The following is a 19715-nucleotide window of genomic DNA, read 5'->3' as shown; positions in this document are numbered from 1 at the left end:
AGATTAATTAACAAAACAGAAAAAAAATTGTGTCACTTGAAACGGTGTCAAAGGGATGGTGGCGCCCTAATTAATGGTCATTCTAGCCCCAGCTTTGAGTTACACAGGAGCTGTCTGTCAAACAGATAACCCTCTTAGAGGAATGTCACCTGCCTCAGTCTCAGGCATGCAGGCAGCTGCTCCTGCTTGTGGATTTGTTAGCGCAATACTCAAGGACTATTTTAATCACTTCTAAGTAATGGTTTTTTATTATTATTATTATTATTATTATTTTATTTATTTTTATTTTTTTAAAGAAAATGCCTTTTTGATTTTGATTTTTTAATATTGTGATTTGGACTTTCCATAGGATGGCCACCTCAAATGGGAAAGGTGAAAAAGTGTCCAAATTTGAGACTTTAAAACTTTTGGAGAAATGTAGGAAGGAGAGAGATGATGCCATGCACAGAGAAAGTGTTCTCAGAGAGAAACTCCGACAGTATGAGTCAAGGATGCGTTCAACTGAGGCTCTGAAACAGAAGCTGAAAACCTTGACCGTGGACAACAAGGAGCTGAGGAAACAAGTGAAGGCTCTTCGTACTGAGATTGGACTTGAGTGCAGCCCCAAGTTCAATGGAAAGAGCACAAAGGACATAATCAATGACTTACACGAGAAGGAGCGTGAATGCAGTTCCTTGGTGGAGAAGGCTGGGAAGCTGAGCCTGACCATTGATGATTTGACATCAGAGTTGGCAAATACAGTCACCTCTAAAACTCTTTTAGAAGACCAAGTTCAGTCATTGCAGCAAAACCTCAAGGACATGACAAATAATCAGCGTCGTCTCCTGAAGTTGTGGGAAGACAAGAAGGTCCAGAGGGAGCAGCTCGCCCTTCCTGCAATTACTCAGAAACCTGGACAGAAACCACTTGTCCATAAAGCAATTCAAACTGAGATGTCCATCGGTTCATCCCAAAAGCTCCCAGCCAATGCTTTTGAGACCAAGCCATTCTCTCGGGACATTGACAAAAAAACTGTTTTGGATAAACACAGTTTTCCAAATTATGGAAATGGCTATCATAATGACAAGAAAGCTTTCATGCATGATGAAACTAAAGGAATTCAGAACTGATGTGGGTCAGACGAAAGACGACAGCCAATCTGCTTTGAGAAAGTAAAGCAGAGATATATGAATAATAGGAAATAATTATAGAACAAATGTGTAATACATCTGTACATGACAAACAAGTAAAAGAAGATTCAATTTAAACAATGACATCTTTTAATTCGTTTTACTTATGTTTAAGTCAGCCTTTAAGCAAAAGTTTTTAAGCTATCGTTTTATGAGCGTATGCAGTTTAATTAATGTTGCATGGACCGAACAGTTCGAATTTACTGTAAATACATATAACTTTTGTTCAAAAAGCAATTTACAGAAAATCCGTGTTGATGTGAAATGCTGGCAGCAGGCAGGAAGATGGACAACTATTATTCGGGGTCCTTCAAAGGTCTTTTGAGTGCATGTGGCGCGATATGGGAAACTGAGTGGAAATAGTTTGACAGCAGGAGAGCCGAAGAAATTATAATCGCCGTGTGGCTCTCTATTTATCCAGCCATGTTTTCTACAGAGCAAAGTTGTTGGTTTGTCCGCAAGGTGAGTTTTTGTCTTTTGAAATCAGTTCGTCATTCATAAAGGAAAAAAAGTTTCGATTGTGCTAGCATGCTAACTCCAAGTAGCCTGTGTTTTTATGCTAGTTGATGTGAGCGGAGCTAAAAGGCATTTATTATTTATTTATTTTGGGGAGGAAACAGTTAGGATGACCGAAAACAAAATATGCAGTTTTATATATTATGCTGTATATGCTAGACAGAATTTAAAAGTATGACACTTACGTCTCGGCACACAGATTTTTAGTCCTTATACCGGTTTTCTTTTAATCCTCCTGTATTTTCAAGACTTTTGAAAAAAGTAATTAAACCTGGCAAAACCAAATTAAAAGACGTGTGACTTTTAATTCACCTGGGTTCCTGAATGTGATTAATCTAGTAAAGTGATCAAATTAGCCAAATCCAACAAGAGAGCATCCAGTTATCTTTGAATTATGCATCTACACTGACTGAAACAATAGATGCTTCATAGCTCCTACCGCAGATGAACAAAAAATGAAAGTACCTATCAATTTAAATTTTTGATGTATACCACTCAGTGGATAATTAAGTCGAGTCATTTTGCTTGCACAAATTTGCCTGGAGCTCTTATTCTGATAAGGAAAAACCCTCCAAAAACGCTTTAACACGGAAAAGAAGGAAGACACTTCAGCAAGAGAAAGGGAGCGGGGTCCTTCCATTTATATTACATTAAAACCAGAAAATCTTACTGTGGGTGTCCTTAACCTTTAGGGCAACGAAATATATTTATCTTCTAATAGATTTGTGAAGAGAAGGTATTTTGGAATAGCCTAATACTTTGAATATGGACAGTGCTTTGTCACTTTAACTGTAGTTGTAACACATAGTTGTAACAGTAACTATTCTGCAATGGCAAATTAATGCTTGTGTATTTGTTGTGTGTATAAATACTGACTGCTCTGTTCAGGTGATTTGCTGGAGAGCTGCGGCCAGTATTGCTTGGGCTGTCCTGTTGTTGCCACCCATCACAGCAGTTTTTATAATCCTCAGCAGGTTCAGTTTTCTCCATCCCATCCACACGATATCAGGTCAGTCATCACGGTAATTTTGGGATTTGACTGAGAGCTGTGTGAAGTTGTGTACAAAGGTCATGCTTTTCTTTACCTGCAGAATGCTTGTCCTTGCTAACGAGTGCGAGTGCCATCTTCTCCTTCATCCTGCTGTGTGGAGTGATCCTCATGGTGGGATTCCTGAACCTGGAGTATTATACAGGTGAGCAGCAGCACATAGATATAAAGTGACATAAATGAATGCTAATCACCTTAGCATTAATATACAGCAGACAAACAGAATAGCTAACAGTAACAGGAAATGTATTTACAATAAATAATACAGTTTATACAGGACTACATTACATAATTTGATCAAACATGTTATTGTTGTTATTATCAGTTTTGGTGTAATTAATTAAAATGTTGCATATTCAACCTTTTTCTTCCACTTCTATGATTCTGACTAATTTGTACATTGCTATTCCAAGTTTTATTCCTTATTAGTATAGAGTCTAATACATAACATTTGATGTTGGCTCACTTTTTTTTTTTCTCCCTCTCTTTAGTCATTCCAACTATTGCATGCTCAAAGATCGCCCTGTTGGGTCAGCTGCTCCACCCTCGTCAGTTTGTCAGCTCCGTGGTCCACTGTATCATGGGAATAATTGTGGCTTGGTGTTGTGCCATCACCATTGGGGGAAGATATGAGACGCTCGGCTATCCGTGCATACAGAGTGATGGGTAGGCTGCTACCACATAAACGTATCTCATTTAGCTTTACATGCTTCAGCTGTAGCCTAACTGCCTCGATTCGTTTTCAACACTTACAGTTCCCCTCAGATGTGTCTCAATGAGTATCAACTCATCCTTCTGCTGGCTGGAGCCTTTGTTGGATTTTCTCACAGTCTGTTGGGTGTGATCCACAACATGAACTATGTCTCCTTTCACACTGTTCAGGTGTGTATGAGGTTACTCACTTATCTGACTGAAAATGTTCTTTTCCTGGATAGCTTGGTCTCAGATGAAAACTGTGACAGTGTGAACATACCTCTACTGTATCTAGATGTGGTTTTCTGCCAGTCTAGATAAATACATGCATGTTTCCTGTGCACTATATAGACTGTGGACCTGATACTACCTTAACTAAAGCTATTGAGCCTGAACAGTTAAACCAGACTTTAAAAAACAAAAATACCAGCATGCTGCTTTGAGTTCCATTTAATTATTCATATTCATGCTCGCCTATTGTTGTTTCCCTAGCAATACAAATACCTTCGCTTCAAGGGATCCCTGCCTTTGGTGGTGAAGTGCAGCGCCATTCAAGCACTTTACTCGATCAGGAACTACATTGTTGTGTATTTCTTTTTGGGTGAGTGACCTCTGTTTATAAAGAAAACTCTAGTAACCTTTTATGTATTGTTCAGTTATTGTATTTGAGCTCTGTTTTTTGTCTTGCTTTTGTCCTTTTCTGAACAATGCTACTAGAAGTGATAGATAAATAAAATATTTAAATTGAACATTAACAGGATACATTCCAAGAGCATGGATCTGTAAAACACTGAATCTGCATTTGACGAGGTCAGTATAGTTTCCTCATATGATCTCTTGATTAAACATTGTTAATGTTTTGGCAGTGGCCAATCTCTGTACCAATGTAAGGAATTTCATGGATGTGTTTGTGTGCAATCTCCACCTCCAGCTCTGCCCACCCGCTTGACAGCATTGCTGGACTGCTGGACCTCTCCCTGTTCTACCACCTGTGGATCAGTGCCACCTTCCTCCTCTTTACATGGTACATCACACTGCTGCTCTTTAGGATCTTTGTCACTGAGGTATGTGTTGTTTGTTTTGTTTTTTTAAGACAAAATTTACACAGCAACAAAACATTACATCTTTCTGTGCTACAGTACAAAAGTCAAATAAACATCAAGGTTTGCAATTGTTCTTTGCATGCTTTTGTTAAATTTGATCTGCTGGTTAGAGGTTACTGCTTAAACCTTATACACTGTGTGATCAGCATGCCCCCTGACCATTGTGACCACCATAAGGTAATCCAGTTTGTTGTCCAGTTTAAGTAGGGTGTTGTATTGCTCGGCAAAGACAATCCCTGTTTGCTTTTTAATTATTTAGAGACACTAGGGGGCAGCGTTGTCATAGCTTTGAATGTCTAAGTATGTGAAAGACACCTGACTAAACAGGATTATGTGTGTAATCGTGGTAAATGTCTCAGAATCGCCTTCAGTGCTTAAAGTTTAACTTGAAGGTAATTGTCTAATGTTTATATAATATTTCTCATCTGCAGGTGTACAGTTTTCCTGTGCAGTCATCTTTTACTGAAGATGCCCATCAGTGTCTTCCCAAGGTTCTTCTTACAGACAAGCAGCCAATGATATTAAAGGTAGGTAATGCACACATTTACATTATTTCAAGTTACCTCTTTCTTGTGTGCCTACTTATTATCAAATCTGGCTGCTGTGACTTGTCCTCCAAATTTTAGTTCCTAGCTCTGCAGGACTTGGCTCTGCTGTCTCAACACTCACCATCACGACGCTGTGAGGTCTTCAGTCTGAGTCAGCCAGGTCTGTTATGTCATCTGTGTAGAAAAGTCCTTGAAAGGCCCTTGCTCAGAACTGTTTTTTATTTTTTTCTTCCTGTATAAAATAAACCATGAGACACTTCAAATATTCAGATTATGTTGTATTAATAACAACAAAAGCAAAATGTATTTACTATATCTTTTCATCCTTCTCTTTTTCAGGTGGCCACCCTCATAACTGGAATGCCATCAGTGGGGAGTGTCTGTCACTGCTGGCTGATCTGACCCAGAGACTTGTAGCCTATCACGACACTGTGGCAACCAATGGCAGGGCCAAATCGCTGTCTACTGGGAGTGAAAGGAAGACCTCATCAGAGACATCCGGTATACCAGTGGTCGATTAGAGTGAAGATCTAGCTATTATAGAAGCTTTTATTTGCTAAATTATGTTTGGAAAAGGTATGCAAATCCTGATAGATCATCCTCTGCCTCTGTCCTTTATTTTCTTACAAGTAACCTCAGGAACAGAGGATTTGATGTCCCCGAGGCCCACTCTGCTTATGAAAACTCCAGCCTCAGTCTTTGCCCGCTCCATTGTTGGAGGCCCACAGAGCCCTCTGACGGCACCATTCACTCCTGACCTGGACAGCCCCTTTGCCTCTCCAGCCCTGCGGCGCCTCACTGCTCCAGTAGAACAGTGCTCACCATGGCACGGCACAGTGCAGAGCCCACACATCATGAGGAGAGCGCCAAAACTCTGGTCCACCTCCACAGGTGAGAGGAGGCTCATGGAAGACAGGTCACTCAGATCAAACAAACACTGCAGGATCCAATTTGAACTAAATAGAGCTGTGAAAATTCTTATTGGAGCAGCCACTGCTGATACAGTTGTGGTGCCTCATGACTTGACATGTTCCTGCTGGATCACTATAAATGGTAATAAGTATTATATGTGTGTGTATATGGGAATAGTTGACATGTTGATACCAAGGGGTTTTCAGTTGATAAGTGACAAATTTCACCTTGTTCTGTTATGAGCAGCTCTGAAATTGTTGATGTGTTTAGTAGTTTTCTGTACATTTTTTTCACCTGAACTAATCAGCTAATCAGCTAATTTCAGCTTTTGAACTTCTTGCATGGGATTATACCAACTTGTCAGTGGCTCAGGGAATCATTATATACGTTTAATACTAAATAGATAATTGGTATAGATATCTCAGAGTCCAGCTTTTTTGTTCCCATTTGTGACTTTAACCTTTGTCTCATTGCAGATTCACAGGTCAATGGCAGTTTCCCACCATCCCCTGCCTCAGTTCCCAGTCCCAAGCAGGAAGCCTCCAAACCAAGTCTCCTGGCTCAGTTCCTGCAGAACAGAAAAGAACAGGTACTTCACTTTGTTACAGATCAGAATTATAATGTAATTGTTAGTCTGTCCAGCATTGTGCTTCTGTCATAAGGCTTTTCACACTTAACTTAACTCTGGGATAAGATTATAAGAATCAAACCCTGCCTCACACAACTTTTTTTTCACACATTTAACTTTCCAAAACTGACGATCAGGTGTTCATAGTTGTAAAAATGGACAGATCTCCGTTTGCCCTGTGCATTTTTTACTCTTTCCTTGTTCACATGTACTGTGACTTAATCTAATTTGGAGTCTGGTTACTGATGAAACAATGGTCACATCATCTGTCTTCGTCATCTGTTGAGAGTATATATCCACCTCAAGTGTAGAGATATCCAGGTTTCAATGTTTTTACAAGGGCCCAGGCTTAAGTGTGGAAAGCCATTTTCGTGTTTTATATTTTCTAGTTTTGATACCAAAACAACTCTACACTTAATTGTCCCATTCAGGTTAAAAATTTCTTGGCAAAGCGGGTGCTGATAATGTATTTGTTTAACAAGGTAAGGATGTGTGGCATGTGCATGCTATCTCCTGTAGACTTCTGAAAACTGAGGGGCTTCCTTCCTGCATGCTCTCCTTTGGCACAGTAGATTTTCATTTGGTTTTAACAAATCTAACAACCTCGACCTGCAGGCATCACTAATTTAACTCCTGGTTGGGCCTAATTGTTCAGGCATTACTAATGTAGCTCTTTTCCACTCATCTAGCTGTTACAATGAGCCTTACTAATTACCTTAAAAGCTTGAATTGAGGAGTCATGTAACGTGTCTTGAAAGTTGAGTACTATAAAATCTGTGTTATTTGTACTAATCAAATGTTTTGAAATTTTGTCTCGTGATTATAAGTGTGACGTACTGAGAAGTTTGTCAGAACCAGACATTGTACTTAGACTTCACTTTTTCCTGTATGTAGAAACTAGTTTGGTAAGTTTGCTTTGCTTTCTGAGATTGTGCCTTCTTTTAATCCTACATGCATGTCATAGTGTAGTCTCACTAAAATGTGTCTAACTAACCACTTCCTTAGTCATTGGTCTGAATCTGCAACTGTCATTTAAAAAGAGAACTACTACTAGTTAACACTGTGTCTTGCAGCTTCCAGAAGCCTCCAGTCAAGCTCTGTTTGCTGACAGCCAGGCTCACATCTGGGCTTTAGAAGGTAGGAGGAGATGATGGACTTCTCTGTTTTCATTTGATATGGATGAAACCTCTTAACCCCAGCAAGTTCATCATTATTTCCTCTAATATCCTTCCAGGTCTGTCTTACCTTGTTCAGGCCTCCTTCTCAGAAGACCATTTTGGGGTTGTACAGACTGCATTACCCAGCATTCTCAGCTGCATGCTGGTCTTGCAAGAGGTAAGTTGGTTTACTGTGGCTGTTCTGAGTGCACATACAGACTGGACATGCACAATTCATACAAGACCCTGTTGTCAATGCTAGCAAAATGTCCACACAGTAACTGATGTAATGTTTAAAGAGGCTGTAAAAGAAGTGTAAGAAATAGATTTCACTGCTTTATTTGTTGCAATTGGCAAAACATACCAGCCTGTTGTAAATTAAAAATTAAACTTTGTACCTCAAAAGCAAACACTAACTACACAGTACTGTGATCTCACTGACATTTTACAATCAAAAAAATTCAAGGGACTGCTCATCCAAATCACAAAAAATGTTCATATTGTCGGTTTTGAGTTATCCACCGCTGAGATTCAGTTCTGTGTGTGTGGGGGGGGTCCTTGTTTATTTCTAAGGAAAAGAAACTGAGACATCAAAGATTTCAGTCACAGCATACAGGATTACATCAACATTACTGTGGTGACATACTGACATAGTTGGCATGCACATGCAACAGAGCCTCATTACACTGCAGGGTAGATGTAAAGAAAACAAATGACTGTTCTCACTTTGAGTCATGTGCACACTGACAACTTCTCCTTGTCTTCAGGCTGTAGATCGCCACTTCAAGCTGCCTCATGCCTCCAGCAAGCCCGTCAGGTCAACCAGCAGCATAGGAGACTCGACTTACAAAACACTGCGCTTTGCTTTAAGGGCCACACTCAAGACTGCCATCTACAGGATAACAACCACTTTTGGAGATCACTTAAAGTAAGGCCTATCATTAATAATTAGCTTTTTTTTGTTAAAAATTATTATACGGAATGCATTAATGTTTGATATATATATATATATATATATTTGATCCTCAGTGCTGTTCAGATGTCTGCAGAGCACCGGAAACGACTGCAGCAGTTTCTGGAGTACAAGGAATAACACACCTGACACTCGGCTCCTGTGCCTTTTGGATTCTTATCAGTGTGATGTGATGTGCGTGTGAACACATCGGCTTAAGCGAGGCAACAAGTGAAAGCTCATGATGGTGCCTCTTTTAATATTTATGTCTGCACTATGTTGTGGCAGATTGTATTTGATAGGCTAGATCACATCTCCTACATGCATAAGGTGGGGGCAGGACTCCAGCTGACAGACTGCACCAGGTTGGCAGGGGTTGTAAAAAACTGTCACCTCCTGTGTTGGAGATTTAAACCAGCTGACTGCATGGAGTAGCAACTCATTCCAAAACATGTTTGTTTCATTTGTTTAAAAAAATAATATCACGGTATATTATATTTGATTTTTGTTCATTTGGGATGAGTTGTGAAGAGCTATTTGTACTACATTATGTACAAGTTGTTTTGGTTTCATACTTGATCTGCTGTCTTCTTGAATTATATCCTTGTGATTTCAAAACATTTTGTATCAAGTGAGATGAGTGAAAGAAATGGCCCAAATTGTAAGAGTAGCCAGCAGGAATGTATTATGTGTTAATGAGATCTTTTCAGTTTACAGTGTGTCTGAAATGTGCTCTGAAAATGTGTTTTCTTAGATCTGGTTTTGTTTTAGACACCGTCCTGGAGAGCTGGTTTCACAACTGTGCACATCAGTCCAGGTTTGTTTTCTAACTAGAAAACACTACAATTGGGTTTACAAATCAGATATCTCTGTACTTGTAGACTATTGTTTTGTTCATGTGAAATACAGCTGTCATTTATGTCAGATCAGGATGGTGAGTGGTTACAGTTGTGGGTAAATGTCACTGCCAACATGAGTTTGAGTTTTCAGAGACCTGTTGAATAAAAACATGATATAAAGATCATTTGTCAAGTTTTTGTCATTTCTCAGCTGAATTAAGCACTAAGTCCATGAACGTGGAACTCTGTTTTCTTCATCATGGGAACTACTCCCATGATGGAAAAAAGTTTAATGCCAGAGGTCGTGGGGATTTAAGTGTGGGTGCAAGTGTCTCAGGTACTTAAGATGTGAAAGTTTAGGTATAATAGAAATGGAAATGGACAGCAGATATTTTGGACAAGGAATCTGCTCAAAACATCCATTAATACAACAGATGTTTCTCACAGCAGACATTTTGACTCCTCTTTAACTGGCTCCATTTTGGCTGATTGACTCCACTGTGTGGGCTCTCAATGTGACAGTGAGAGTTAAACAGTTCAACAGAATTCAGCCATCATTCATTTTATTATTTGTACCTGCATTTTTCCCACTGTGTCATGTCAAAAGCCTGGCATACAAATTATTTTTAAAAATATGACAATATTCAATAGAACAAATAATTATTATGAGTTAATATGAGTTACTTAAGAGATGTCACTACAATCCATGTTCTTAGTAAAATCCAAAAGTCTTAATGGTTTCAGTTTGGGCCCAATATTTTGTTTTGACAGAAAGCCTGTATTAAGAACTTTTGGATTTTGAATGATGAGCATATACTGCACATTGCTAGTCCACACTATGAAGGATATTTGAAAACTGGTGCTGACAAAAGCAAGTCTCCATAGATAAATAATAAGACCTCCTCTGGCCAAATCTGTCAGTCAATAAAATAGAATCAATACACACAGTATGCTACAACAAAGAATGAGACCATAAAATGACAACATCATCAAGAGCACTGTCTTTTTGTTTATTGCACGAATCGTACATATTTCCAACTGAACTGGTAGAATGCAATATTAGGCAGTGGTGGAAAAAAACTGTCCATCAAAAGCCTTATTATGTATACAAGATGCCAAAAAATAGCCAGTGGGAAAATTCTGAATATAACTGTCTCAAATGATGGATTAAGATATAGAAAGGAAATACTGTTTTTTTCTTTTGAACAACAAAGAGAGTCAAAACTTTAATACTTGAAATGACACCGATTCTGTTCATAACAGAGGGCTGTCATTCATAAAAGGAAAAATGGTGCCTCAAGTCTTTTGTTTTCTCTGGAATTTAAAAGTACTTTGTCCTCATATAGAATATAAACCTCTGCATCAATACCAATCAAATGTTTCGACATCTTTTTTTTTCTTTTTTTGAAGTCAAACAGCATTTGCTAAAGTTGTTTTTTTTTTTTGTTTTTTTTTACAGTTTTAATATATATTTATATATGTACATATAAATTCAACTAACTAGAGTTCTCATAGAAAATGAGAAAAGCTGGACTTTATCGCTCTCACACAACAAATGACTGGCAAGCATATTGACCCTGCCGACCCCCTGTCCTCCTCTTTGAGCCAATGTTAATACAGCACAGACACAGGTTTTCTCACAAGTGGTGTGCTGGCAGCAAACAACGGCCTGGTTCAAATGTTAGTCTGAAAAGTGTCACTCAGCAATTGATTCGAGATGTTTAGCATCACAGAAGGATTTTTAAAAGAACCGCATGAAGAAGTGGAGTCCTTTATTACTCCAGTCTCATCTGGCTCATAGGCAGTGTTTCAATTGCGACTGATCCAGGTCGGTTCTGGCTTAAAATTACACGGTTCCCCAACAGGGCCCAAAATCAGTCCTTATTTCCTATGCACATGCTGAACACCATCTACTTCTCCACTTTCATGTTCACTGAGAGAGGTGAAGACGTCCTGTCAAAGATGGGTGTCAGGATGGAGAGTGAAGGGGGGTGGGGAGAAGAGGAAGGAGGAGGAGGAAAGGCTGGTGGAAGCAAAAGGAAACCTCCTCTTCCTCAGTCAAGAAAAAAAAGTGCAAAATACCCTCCCCTCACTCAAAAAAAACAAAAACAAAAAAACAAGAGAAATAAAGTGAACTTCACTGTGGATTTTCCAATGAGATACAAGACAAAACAACATCTCTTCCATCCAAAAAATCACTCACTCAGTGCACGTTTTGTCTGTGTCTCAAACTAAAGCATCCCTGATTCAAAGTGCACTCAGTAGTGAGGGGGGAGGGTGATGGAAAGAGGAGGCGAGGGAGTAGCTGAGGGCAGCATGTAAGGTGGTGCAGCATGTAGAGATTTTAGTAGTCCTCCAGGAGCAAAATGTGGGAGAAATGCAACTAACTGCTCAAGCTCAGGGCCAGAAAACAGTGTGAGGCTGGGGCGATGCAGCGAGGGGTGCCGGGGTTCCCCTCTCCAAAGTTCAAATGTTAAAAGGAAGTCACATTTAGGGGATGGTTTGAGAGTTTGAGTCTACGCCCTTCCTCCCTGCTGAACCCCTCTTCATCAGCACAGAAAGCACAAGAGCAAGAGGTGTATTACTAAGAGAGGGGGAGATTGTGTGCTGGTGATGTGTAGCTTACTACAGGGTGCCTAAAAATTGGAGGTGCTTGTTGCCATACACGCACAGTACACAGTTCTGAGCATATAGATAATGTATGGACAAGCATGGGCCTCCAAGTGGTTTATAGGGATGTGAGCACTTAATAAACCTTTTTGTACGATTCTCAAAGAAAAAAAAAAAAAAGATTCTGGAAGTGTGTATGCAGTCTGTAGTCGCCATGTGCACACTTGTAACTGCTGGGAAACCAGGCGTTAACACATCTCTGTCACTCTGCTTCAACAGCATATTTAAGTAAATGTACGCATTTGTCTGTGTGAGATTGTATGTGTGTTTGGAAAAAAAACAAACAAACAAAAAAAAAAAAACACCCCAAGTCTGTGGCTCGTCAGTGTTTGAGTGTGCCAGTGTGTCAATAGTGCTTGCCTATGTGCATCAATTCAAGGGCAATAAAGTGTGTAAATATGTATGTGTATATATGTGTGTGTGTGTGTGTGTGTGTGTGTGTTTTTAAATATGTATGTGTGTGGCTCAGGAGGACATGCACTGGACGTGGTCTGGACCTCCTTCCTCTTCATCAGAGGAATCTGGAGAGCTCCAGGACTCATCTGTGTCTGGGTCTGCACCCTCACGGCGAGCCTGGATCAAGAGAAAGAGGAAGAGCACAGAAAAGAATGTGCAACTGAGACCATTTGGGTTTTAACAGTATGCACAGGAACTCAGAGCCCTCCTGTCTAAAACAGCATGTAAATATCTTATCAACATCTTTTAAGTAATCAACTCAAACATTAAAGCAGAAACCATGTACATTTTAATGCAAAATCACTAGTTAGCATTTTCGGCCTCCAGGCCATCATAACTACAGAACTTTCATGGCTGTATTACATTTTTGATCGACAACACGTTTGCGTCCATGATGCTGATCAAACACATTTGATGAATGCAGGGTTTAACAGCAACACTGTGCTACAGGTTCGACTCAGTGATGACAGTTGATGAAAATACTACAAACACTGCCAAAAGTTCATTTTGGTATATACACATTAAATAAACGCATGAGTCAGAAATATTTTACCTATGTATTGTATGTATATTGAATGTAATCATCTCTAATGAAAGACATATTCATTAACTTTTGGCAGTGTTTGTAGTATTTTCATCAACTGTCATCACTGAGTCGAATCTTGTGATTTTGTCTTTGATTGGACTGTAGTCTAAGATCAAGATATTTTGTATTTAATAATGCATCTCAATAAAGTTGGCAGACAGTCAAGGAAACAGATGATGAAAACGAATGGTCAAAATTGAAGCAATAAAGAGAGAGATGTCCTGACCTTTAGTTTCTAGAAGAAGCTTAGTTCAAAAAACACTGGATCCTGTATTTTCCATAATGTAACCAATAGGATCCTTTTGTTAGATTCTGCTCACCCACACCCCAAAACATAATTAATAATTTCCCAGGTTTGTTGAAGTGTTTGAGAGCTCACCCTCGGGGGCCGTCTGTTCCTCATGTGTCTCATCAGGAACCACAGCAGCTGGGTGTCGTACTGGTCACCGTGGCGCACGCTGTCTTCATCACGCTCCCGCTTGTTTTTTTTCATCACCTTGGTAAACACAACGTGTCCTTAATTAGAGGTGTGAATGTGACAAAACAACACTGTGTATGTGCAACATGTCCCTGAAACAAAATTCCATTCACTTTCAGGTACTTTTTATTTGTTGTATATCCTGGATTTCTTTTATGTCGTTTTGTATCGTTACATTATGTTATGGTGACATTTTAGTCATCATAACTTGTGTGATTGCAGAGACAGAATAACAATAATACCTCAGCTACCCATTGTGAGAATATATTATGATACAGAAAAACAATAAAACAAAAGGAATACCTCCTTTAGACCCTTGAGTCCTGTGGGGCTTTCAGCAGTGGGGGCCCACAGTTTGATGTCGTGGTCCAGCCCACTGGTGGCCATACCAGGCAGATGGGGATGAGGCTCCAGACAGTTCACCTATGGTTGTTGAGAGTAGAGAGAGGGACTGAGATTTAAACATGAACATGAAGTTTAACACATAATATTCTAAATAAACACAAAACTGTGAAATCATTGTTGAAACAAAAACATTACGGTAGAAATGTGTTTGCATTGCTTTTTCTAAGTCATACTTGAGTCTAACAAATATATATTTCTATTTTTATGTTATACATTATATGATATACTTCTCTCTGTAACTCACCACTCCTCCTCTGTCTCCCTCCATGAACTGGACGATACGTGCAGAATACTTGTCCCACAGGTAGATGTGTCCACAGTCGCTGCCACTAACCACAAACTCACTGCATGGCCCATAGAAATTCACACCTTTCACTGTTAGGAAGAAGCGATGATGGGAGAGGGTTATACAGGAGGCCAACTGCCAAATGCTTGTAAAGTTAGGGTTAGCAACACCTGATAAGTCAAATTTCTAAAACTGTGGCTGGGTACAAAGGTCACAGATTTCTAATGCTGTAAATAGTGGCTAAATTAAATACCTGTGGCATTATTGCGGTGTCCCTTGTATCTCCTGCGATAGTCAGCTCCATCACTGTGGTTGGAGTCAAACAGATAGATGTCCTCGTCATTGTAACTGGCCAGGAGCTCTACACAGACAAAGAGGATCAAAGAGTCATTTGTTGAATTTATTTTAATGCCATATAGAGATGATTCAGACAACCTTAGCTAAGTTATTGATCATAGAAAAAAACCAAATTAATATAACTTTAATAAATTTCTGTAGCTGGTGCTAAACACAAGTTTACTGGCGTTCTGCAAAGATGAGAGCACACTGATGCAATTATTCAGTGAGAGTAGACCTGATTCTATTCGAGTGTCATTGATATTGCATTGTGGTTGCATCAGGGCTGAGAGGAGCAGAAGTTTTGTAATTTTAAGACAATTACTTGAGCAGGTCTCATTGTTTTCAATACATATTTCTGGTATATGTTCATAACAGAGAAAGAAATTATGTCAGGACAATCAAATTGAATTCAAATATAAAATTGAAGCTGGATTATGGAAACTGCAGGGCAATTAAATCATGCCTTAGGGATATCAAATTATTTTTATAGAGACTGCATACAAGCCACTCCATTTCCGTCTTTTGTGCTGTGCTTATTTAAAACTTCAAACACTACACTTTTCTAAAATATTTTCATTGTGCAGGTGATTTACCTGTACCATCATGACTGTACACAAGGCAGGTTATGTTGGTTTTGGACTCACTGGATACCAAATGTGAAGGACAGAACTTTTTCAGTACACCATTGTTATCATTCTCATTAATCTTCCTCTGGTCATAGATCCTAAAGAGAGGGAGCAGCAAAGAAAGTGGGAAAAAAAATTAAAAGTAACATCTAGAAGACAGTAAGCAACAAAATTAAATATTTTTAAACTATTCCAATTGCATCCCATTTGCATTATTAATAAAATAAATAGAATTAAAGCTAGAAGCCAGTTCCTACCTCACATACTGATCTCTCCCACCCACAGCAAAGTGGTGTGTCTTTGCTGGGTTGACAAAGATGGTGTAAAGCCCGACTTTTTTATCACCCTCCTTTACAACCACCAGTTTACTGCCACAAAAATGTAAGGAGACAAAGGAAAAACAGGTATGAACTACAGAAAATCCTAAAAATTAAACAACATATAACAAATAAAGGAGAACTGATAAAGAGGAGCTTGTTTAGAGGTGAAAGTTCACCAACACTGACTGAAAGATGGGAAATTTGTGTAACAAAACTACAAAGGTTTTATCAATACCTATGACTATATAGCTCTGACAATAGTTTTCACTACCAAGGTCTGACTAAATTTAAACTCAGTAAATTTTAATGTTAGCATTGCTCACTTTGCCGGACGGTCTAGACGCAGGTCAATACCAAACACCACAGCGTCCTCTCCAGCAGACAGAAAGGAGCAGGGCGAATCTGGCTCAAGGGCCAGCTGAAATAAAAATATGCAGATAAACACACACAGAGGAGAGACTGTATTCCATTAACAGTATATATCTATCACAGCTGCACTTTATAGCACAAACAACTTAACACTTTCATTCACGAATACAGTGCAAACACCCACCTTGTGTGCTGCCCCTTTATGCTGTGCTACCCGCTTGGTGTTCTTGCAGCGCTGTGTGGCAGAGAGCTCAGCCACTCTGATCTGACCATCTCGAGCACACATGGCCAAGGTGGAGTCTCCGCTGTGAGGCAGGAACTTTGCCTATGTACATTAAGAGCAGGGAAAGGTTTATGACCACAGTACACTTTGATTTGTCACCCAGTCACTCTGTGTCTACTCTTGCTGTCTTTCAAGTTTTACCATTTACTACTGACAATATGAACTAATTACCCACCCTCATCATTTAATCTTATAAATGTTTTTGGGTAAATTCTTCTCACCATTACTCAACTCTGGTCATTCTTCTGTCTGGATATTTGCTTTAAAGAGGTAAAAATTTCTATACCAGCTTACCTGAAAAACATTGCTCTTGTGGCCGCTGTCGAACTCCAGCTCAGCACGGCGGATGGCCCAGTCCCAGATCACAACTCGCAGGTCATCGCTGCCTGATGCCAGGCGTGTGCCTGAGGGGTTGAAGTGCAATGTGTTGACGCAGCCTGTGTGCCTCTCCAGGCGGCCCTGCAGCTCCAGCCTCTGCACGAGGCCTCGGGCTCCACAAACACGCCTCACAAACTGGTGCGAGTCCCTGCCAATCTCCCTGGAGCGCAGTGAGGGTACTGCTCGCCATATAGGACCACGGAGGTCACGGAGCTCTGCTCCCAGCCACGCCTCCATAGCCTCGTCATCGTCTTCATCATCTTTCTGTTCTTCTTCTTCATCTTCATCGTCATCTTCATCTGAGCTGGAGGAGTGGTTGGTGCCACCGCCAGGTCTATTTCTCTTTCTAGCTGCCCTTTTCCCACCATCTTTATCCTTTACCCTCTCTCTTCTACCTCCCTCACTTTCTCTTTCGCCATCCTCAGTCAGGGAGTAGAGGCCGCTGCCATCCATGCTGTCTGTGTCTTCTTCCTCTTCTCCCTCTTTGTTTGCACCTGTCTCTCCTTCCACATCTGGCATAGGCTTGTCTCCTGAAGGCTCTCCTGTTTCTTTAGTAGCTACAGAAATAGGGAAATTCAGAGTCAAGGCAAATAAGGTTAAGACAACACTGTCTCATTGGGAGATTCAAGAAAAGGTGTAAAATTGCTGCAAAAATTCTTCTGTGAAGTGTATCAATACTATCAGGCTGCGAGAAATTTAAGAAAAGCAACAGCAGAGAATCCCAGAAATAAATATTTTAAAATCTTGTATATAATTAAAATTATAATTTAACAAAGTCTGTACCATATCAAACAATGTTAGCAGCACAAGTCTTTCTAAGGAGCTGTTCAACTAGAGGACTGACTTTACCATCTAGAGAGGAAGACTCTGTTTGTCCCTCTTTGCTTCCAGAGGCATCTCCCTCCTTGTGTTGATCTTCCCCAGGTTCCTTTTCTTCAGAACCTAGTCAAACCAAACACGTACTGTGATTAACTCTCGGTGCTACCGAGCATGCCAGCCCGCACCATTATGGCCTGTAAAAATAGTCAAGTTATTTTTCCAGCACTGATCCTTTACCGTTAAGCGCAGTGGATTTGCCGTCAGCCTCAGCCATTCTGCCTCCTTTGTCCTGCGTCGACCCGAGGGAGAACCTTTTGAGTGTCACACACAAATACAATACAAAGGTTGCTTATTAACCAACTGGCAAGTGATCAGATTAAGAACAGACAACTTGTACGCATAAGTAAGCCGACATAATTGCTCGCACTCGTTGAACTGTTGACAACTACCGACATCGCACTGTGTACTCTGGTGCACAAGTTACCTGCTAGCTCCATAGCTTCCAAACTAACAGCCAGGCTAATTATACTACCTATCAACCACTGCACGTAACCACATAAACAAACTAACTCGATTGCTAGTAGGCTCACGGGCCTGTCTAATACCCTGTTGTGCTTTGTGGTCTTTAATAGTGCACTGTTCCTTGCAAAACAACGAGTGCGCGGCTGTCTGGCACTTGTTATTGAGGTGAGCTAATGCTAACTAGCATTTCCGAGGCTTACAAATATCGAAACTAAAATAAGCTGCTACTGTCAGTTCTGCTTAACAACTAAACAGCTGGTTGTCCGAAAGCGAGCAAGCAGCTAGCAGTGCTTGTAGTGGCTAACTAGCAAAGCTAGCGTTACCTCTACTCGAAGGCCCGACGAGGCGTACTTCTTAGTTTAGTCCTAATCTTTACTGCAGATTTATTTTCTCCACCTCACTACTTAGCAGTTGAGCTAAGTGCCTCGGCTAGGATTTCTCTGACGGAAGACACACGACATTAGGAATGCGTGCATAAAGCTTTTGGCAAAAGGCAGATCATAAAACAAGCCAGCTGTGTTCACACAAGGTTGACTGCTCTGTTTATGTTTTGACGGTTCAGCTTCTTTTTTTTTTTTGTGGATCCATTTCCGGTGTCGTGCTCGCTTCGTGTTTTTTTTCCGGAAGTTTACCGACGAAAGGTAATAATAATAATAATAATAATATATCACGTATTTGCCCATATGTATCCAGCGTGGAGGTTAAAGCGATACTTATTTTGAAAAACGGAAAATTCCATTAGTTTAGCTTTTGGTTTCATTTTAAAGATAGTTTATGAAAAAATCCTAAATGCTTTGGCAACCACAGATTGTAATAATGAGCTGCTGGAGCCCTCTTGAATCCCCCAAGTTTCTTCCACTCAGTTGTAATAATTTCTGTTCTGTGTCATTCCATCAACATGGTCTGCCTATTAGTGTCTTTAGATGCACACTAGTTCCTGTTATGTTTTATCCTGGTTTTAAGCATATTCATGACATGATATTGTACATAACCCAATTATTCATACATTCTAACATTATCAGGTTATTGTTCATCTGTGCCTTTGATGCTTCTACAATACAGGCCAAACAGCTAAGGGCCTAACAGGGCAAAATTTTGTTGCTTGGGCTCTATTGGATAGCAATGTTATACTGAAATTAGATTGGGTGTCAGTTTCAAATGGTGTTTGTGCAAGGAACACCACTGTGTGTTTGACTCCTTAAAGAATGCATTAACATTATGGGTTATTGTCCTCAACTTATTTTATGGGAAATTATCTGATACGATTGACAGCATCATGGCTGCTATTATTTGCATTCACAAGAGTGAATTTTTCCTCCTTAATGCATTTACTCCATGAGCCTGATCAACGTCTAAGGAAACATCTGGCTCCCCCACTCAGGGATCCCTCAGCTTCCTTCCTGTGTTTATGTCATGGGCTTACTGACAGTGATCTACAGTAAATCCCATGGCAGGAGGATGTCCTTCTCTCTGCCTCTGTTAGATCCCTTGATTCTTTTCTATCTGGTTCGACTTATGACTATACTGAAACAGAGAGATCACAGCTGCCCAGCATGCACACCACAGAGAACTCAGATTATAGTCACCTATCAAAGCTGCTTATAATCCACATG

General features: G+C 40.0%; 3 protein-coding genes across 4 annotated transcripts; 2 read left to right on the top strand and 1 right to left on the bottom strand.

Moving 5' to 3' along the window:
- Positions 1-350: 350 nt before the first annotated feature.
- On the top strand, positions 351-1109 carry zgc:113691 (uncharacterized protein LOC503529 homolog). The gene has a single exon (XM_018677795.2). The coding sequence runs from the start codon at positions 351-353 to the stop codon at positions 1107-1109; it is 759 nt and encodes a 252-aa protein (XP_018533311.1).
- A 357-nt stretch (positions 1110-1466) lies between these two features.
- On the top strand, positions 1467-9750 carry ndc1 (NDC1 transmembrane nucleoporin). Of its 2 annotated transcripts, XM_018677946.2 has the most exons (18): positions 1467-1631; positions 2574-2694; positions 2777-2878; positions 3225-3399; positions 3489-3615; positions 3919-4027; positions 4185-4236; positions 4358-4490; positions 4961-5056; positions 5156-5237; positions 5417-5578; positions 5708-5968; positions 6466-6578; positions 7049-7099; positions 7691-7754; positions 7852-7952; positions 8542-8702; positions 8804-9750. In XM_018677946.2, exons 1-18 carry the CDS (start codon positions 1593-1595, stop codon positions 8865-8867), a joined length of 2013 nt encoding a protein of 670 aa, XP_018533462.1. In that variant the 5' UTR covers positions 1467-1592; the 3' UTR covers positions 8868-9750. The 2 variants fall into 2 exon arrangements, with proteins under 2 accessions (XP_018533462.1, XP_018533463.1); XM_018677947.2 differs by lacking the exon at positions 7049-7099.
- Positions 9751-10554: 804 nt separating this feature from the next.
- Positions 10555-18696, bottom strand: dcaf8 (DDB1 and CUL4 associated factor 8). The gene is made up of 13 exons (XM_018677953.2): positions 18426-18696; positions 17818-17891; positions 17611-17703; positions 16678-17318; positions 16285-16425; positions 16055-16149; positions 15669-15779; positions 15379-15509; positions 14700-14807; positions 14405-14535; positions 14059-14178; positions 13657-13773; positions 10555-12808 (listed from the first exon to the last, which is right to left on the bottom strand). The coding sequence occupies exons 2-13, from the start codon at positions 17852-17854 to the stop codon at positions 12701-12703; spliced, it is 1833 nt and encodes a 610-aa protein (XP_018533469.1). The 5' UTR covers positions 17855-17891; positions 18426-18696; the 3' UTR covers positions 10555-12700.
- Positions 18697-19715: the final 1019 nt, after the last annotated feature.

This window comes from Lates calcarifer, linkage group LG4 (assembly GCF_001640805.2).
Source record: "Lates calcarifer isolate ASB-BC8 linkage group LG4, TLL_Latcal_v3, whole genome shotgun sequence".
NCBI lineage: Eukaryota > Metazoa > Chordata > Actinopteri > Centropomidae > Lates > Lates calcarifer.
Note: the sequence above shows the minus strand (reverse complement) of the source record. Positions and strands in the feature narration are given on the sequence as shown.

What these genes read in the sequence shown, in the direction of transcription:
- zgc:113691 (XM_018677795.2), top strand. Translation starts at nt 351, where the DNA reads ATGGCCACCTCAAATGGGAAAGGTGAAAAAGTGTCCAAATTTGAGACT.
- ndc1 (XM_018677946.2), top strand. Translation starts at nt 1,593, where the DNA reads ATGTTTTCTACAGAGCAAAGTTGTTGGTTTGTCCGCAAG. An exon ending in GTTGTTGGTTTGTCCGCAAG is followed by an intron (nt 1,632 to 2,573) that starts GTGAGTTTTTGT and finishes TGCTCTGTTCAG; the next exon opens with GTGATTTGCTGGAGAGCTGC. An exon ending in ACTTTTGGAGATCACTTAAA is followed by an intron (nt 8,703 to 8,803) that starts GTAAGGCCTATC and finishes TTTGATCCTCAG; the next exon opens with TGCTGTTCAGATGTCTGCAG.
- dcaf8 (XM_018677953.2), bottom strand. Translation starts at nt 17,854, where the DNA reads ATGGCTGAGGCTGACGGCAAATCCACTGCGCTTAACG. An exon ending in CAAATCCACTGCGCTTAACG is followed by an intron (nt 17,704 to 17,817) that starts GTAAAGGATCAG and finishes TGGTTTGACTAG; the next exon opens with GTTCTGAAGAAAAGGAACCT. An exon ending in GACTCAAGGGTCTAAAGGAG is followed by an intron (nt 13,774 to 14,058) that starts GTATTCCTTTTG and finishes GTGTTTACCAAG; the next exon opens with GTGATGAAAAAAAACAAGCG.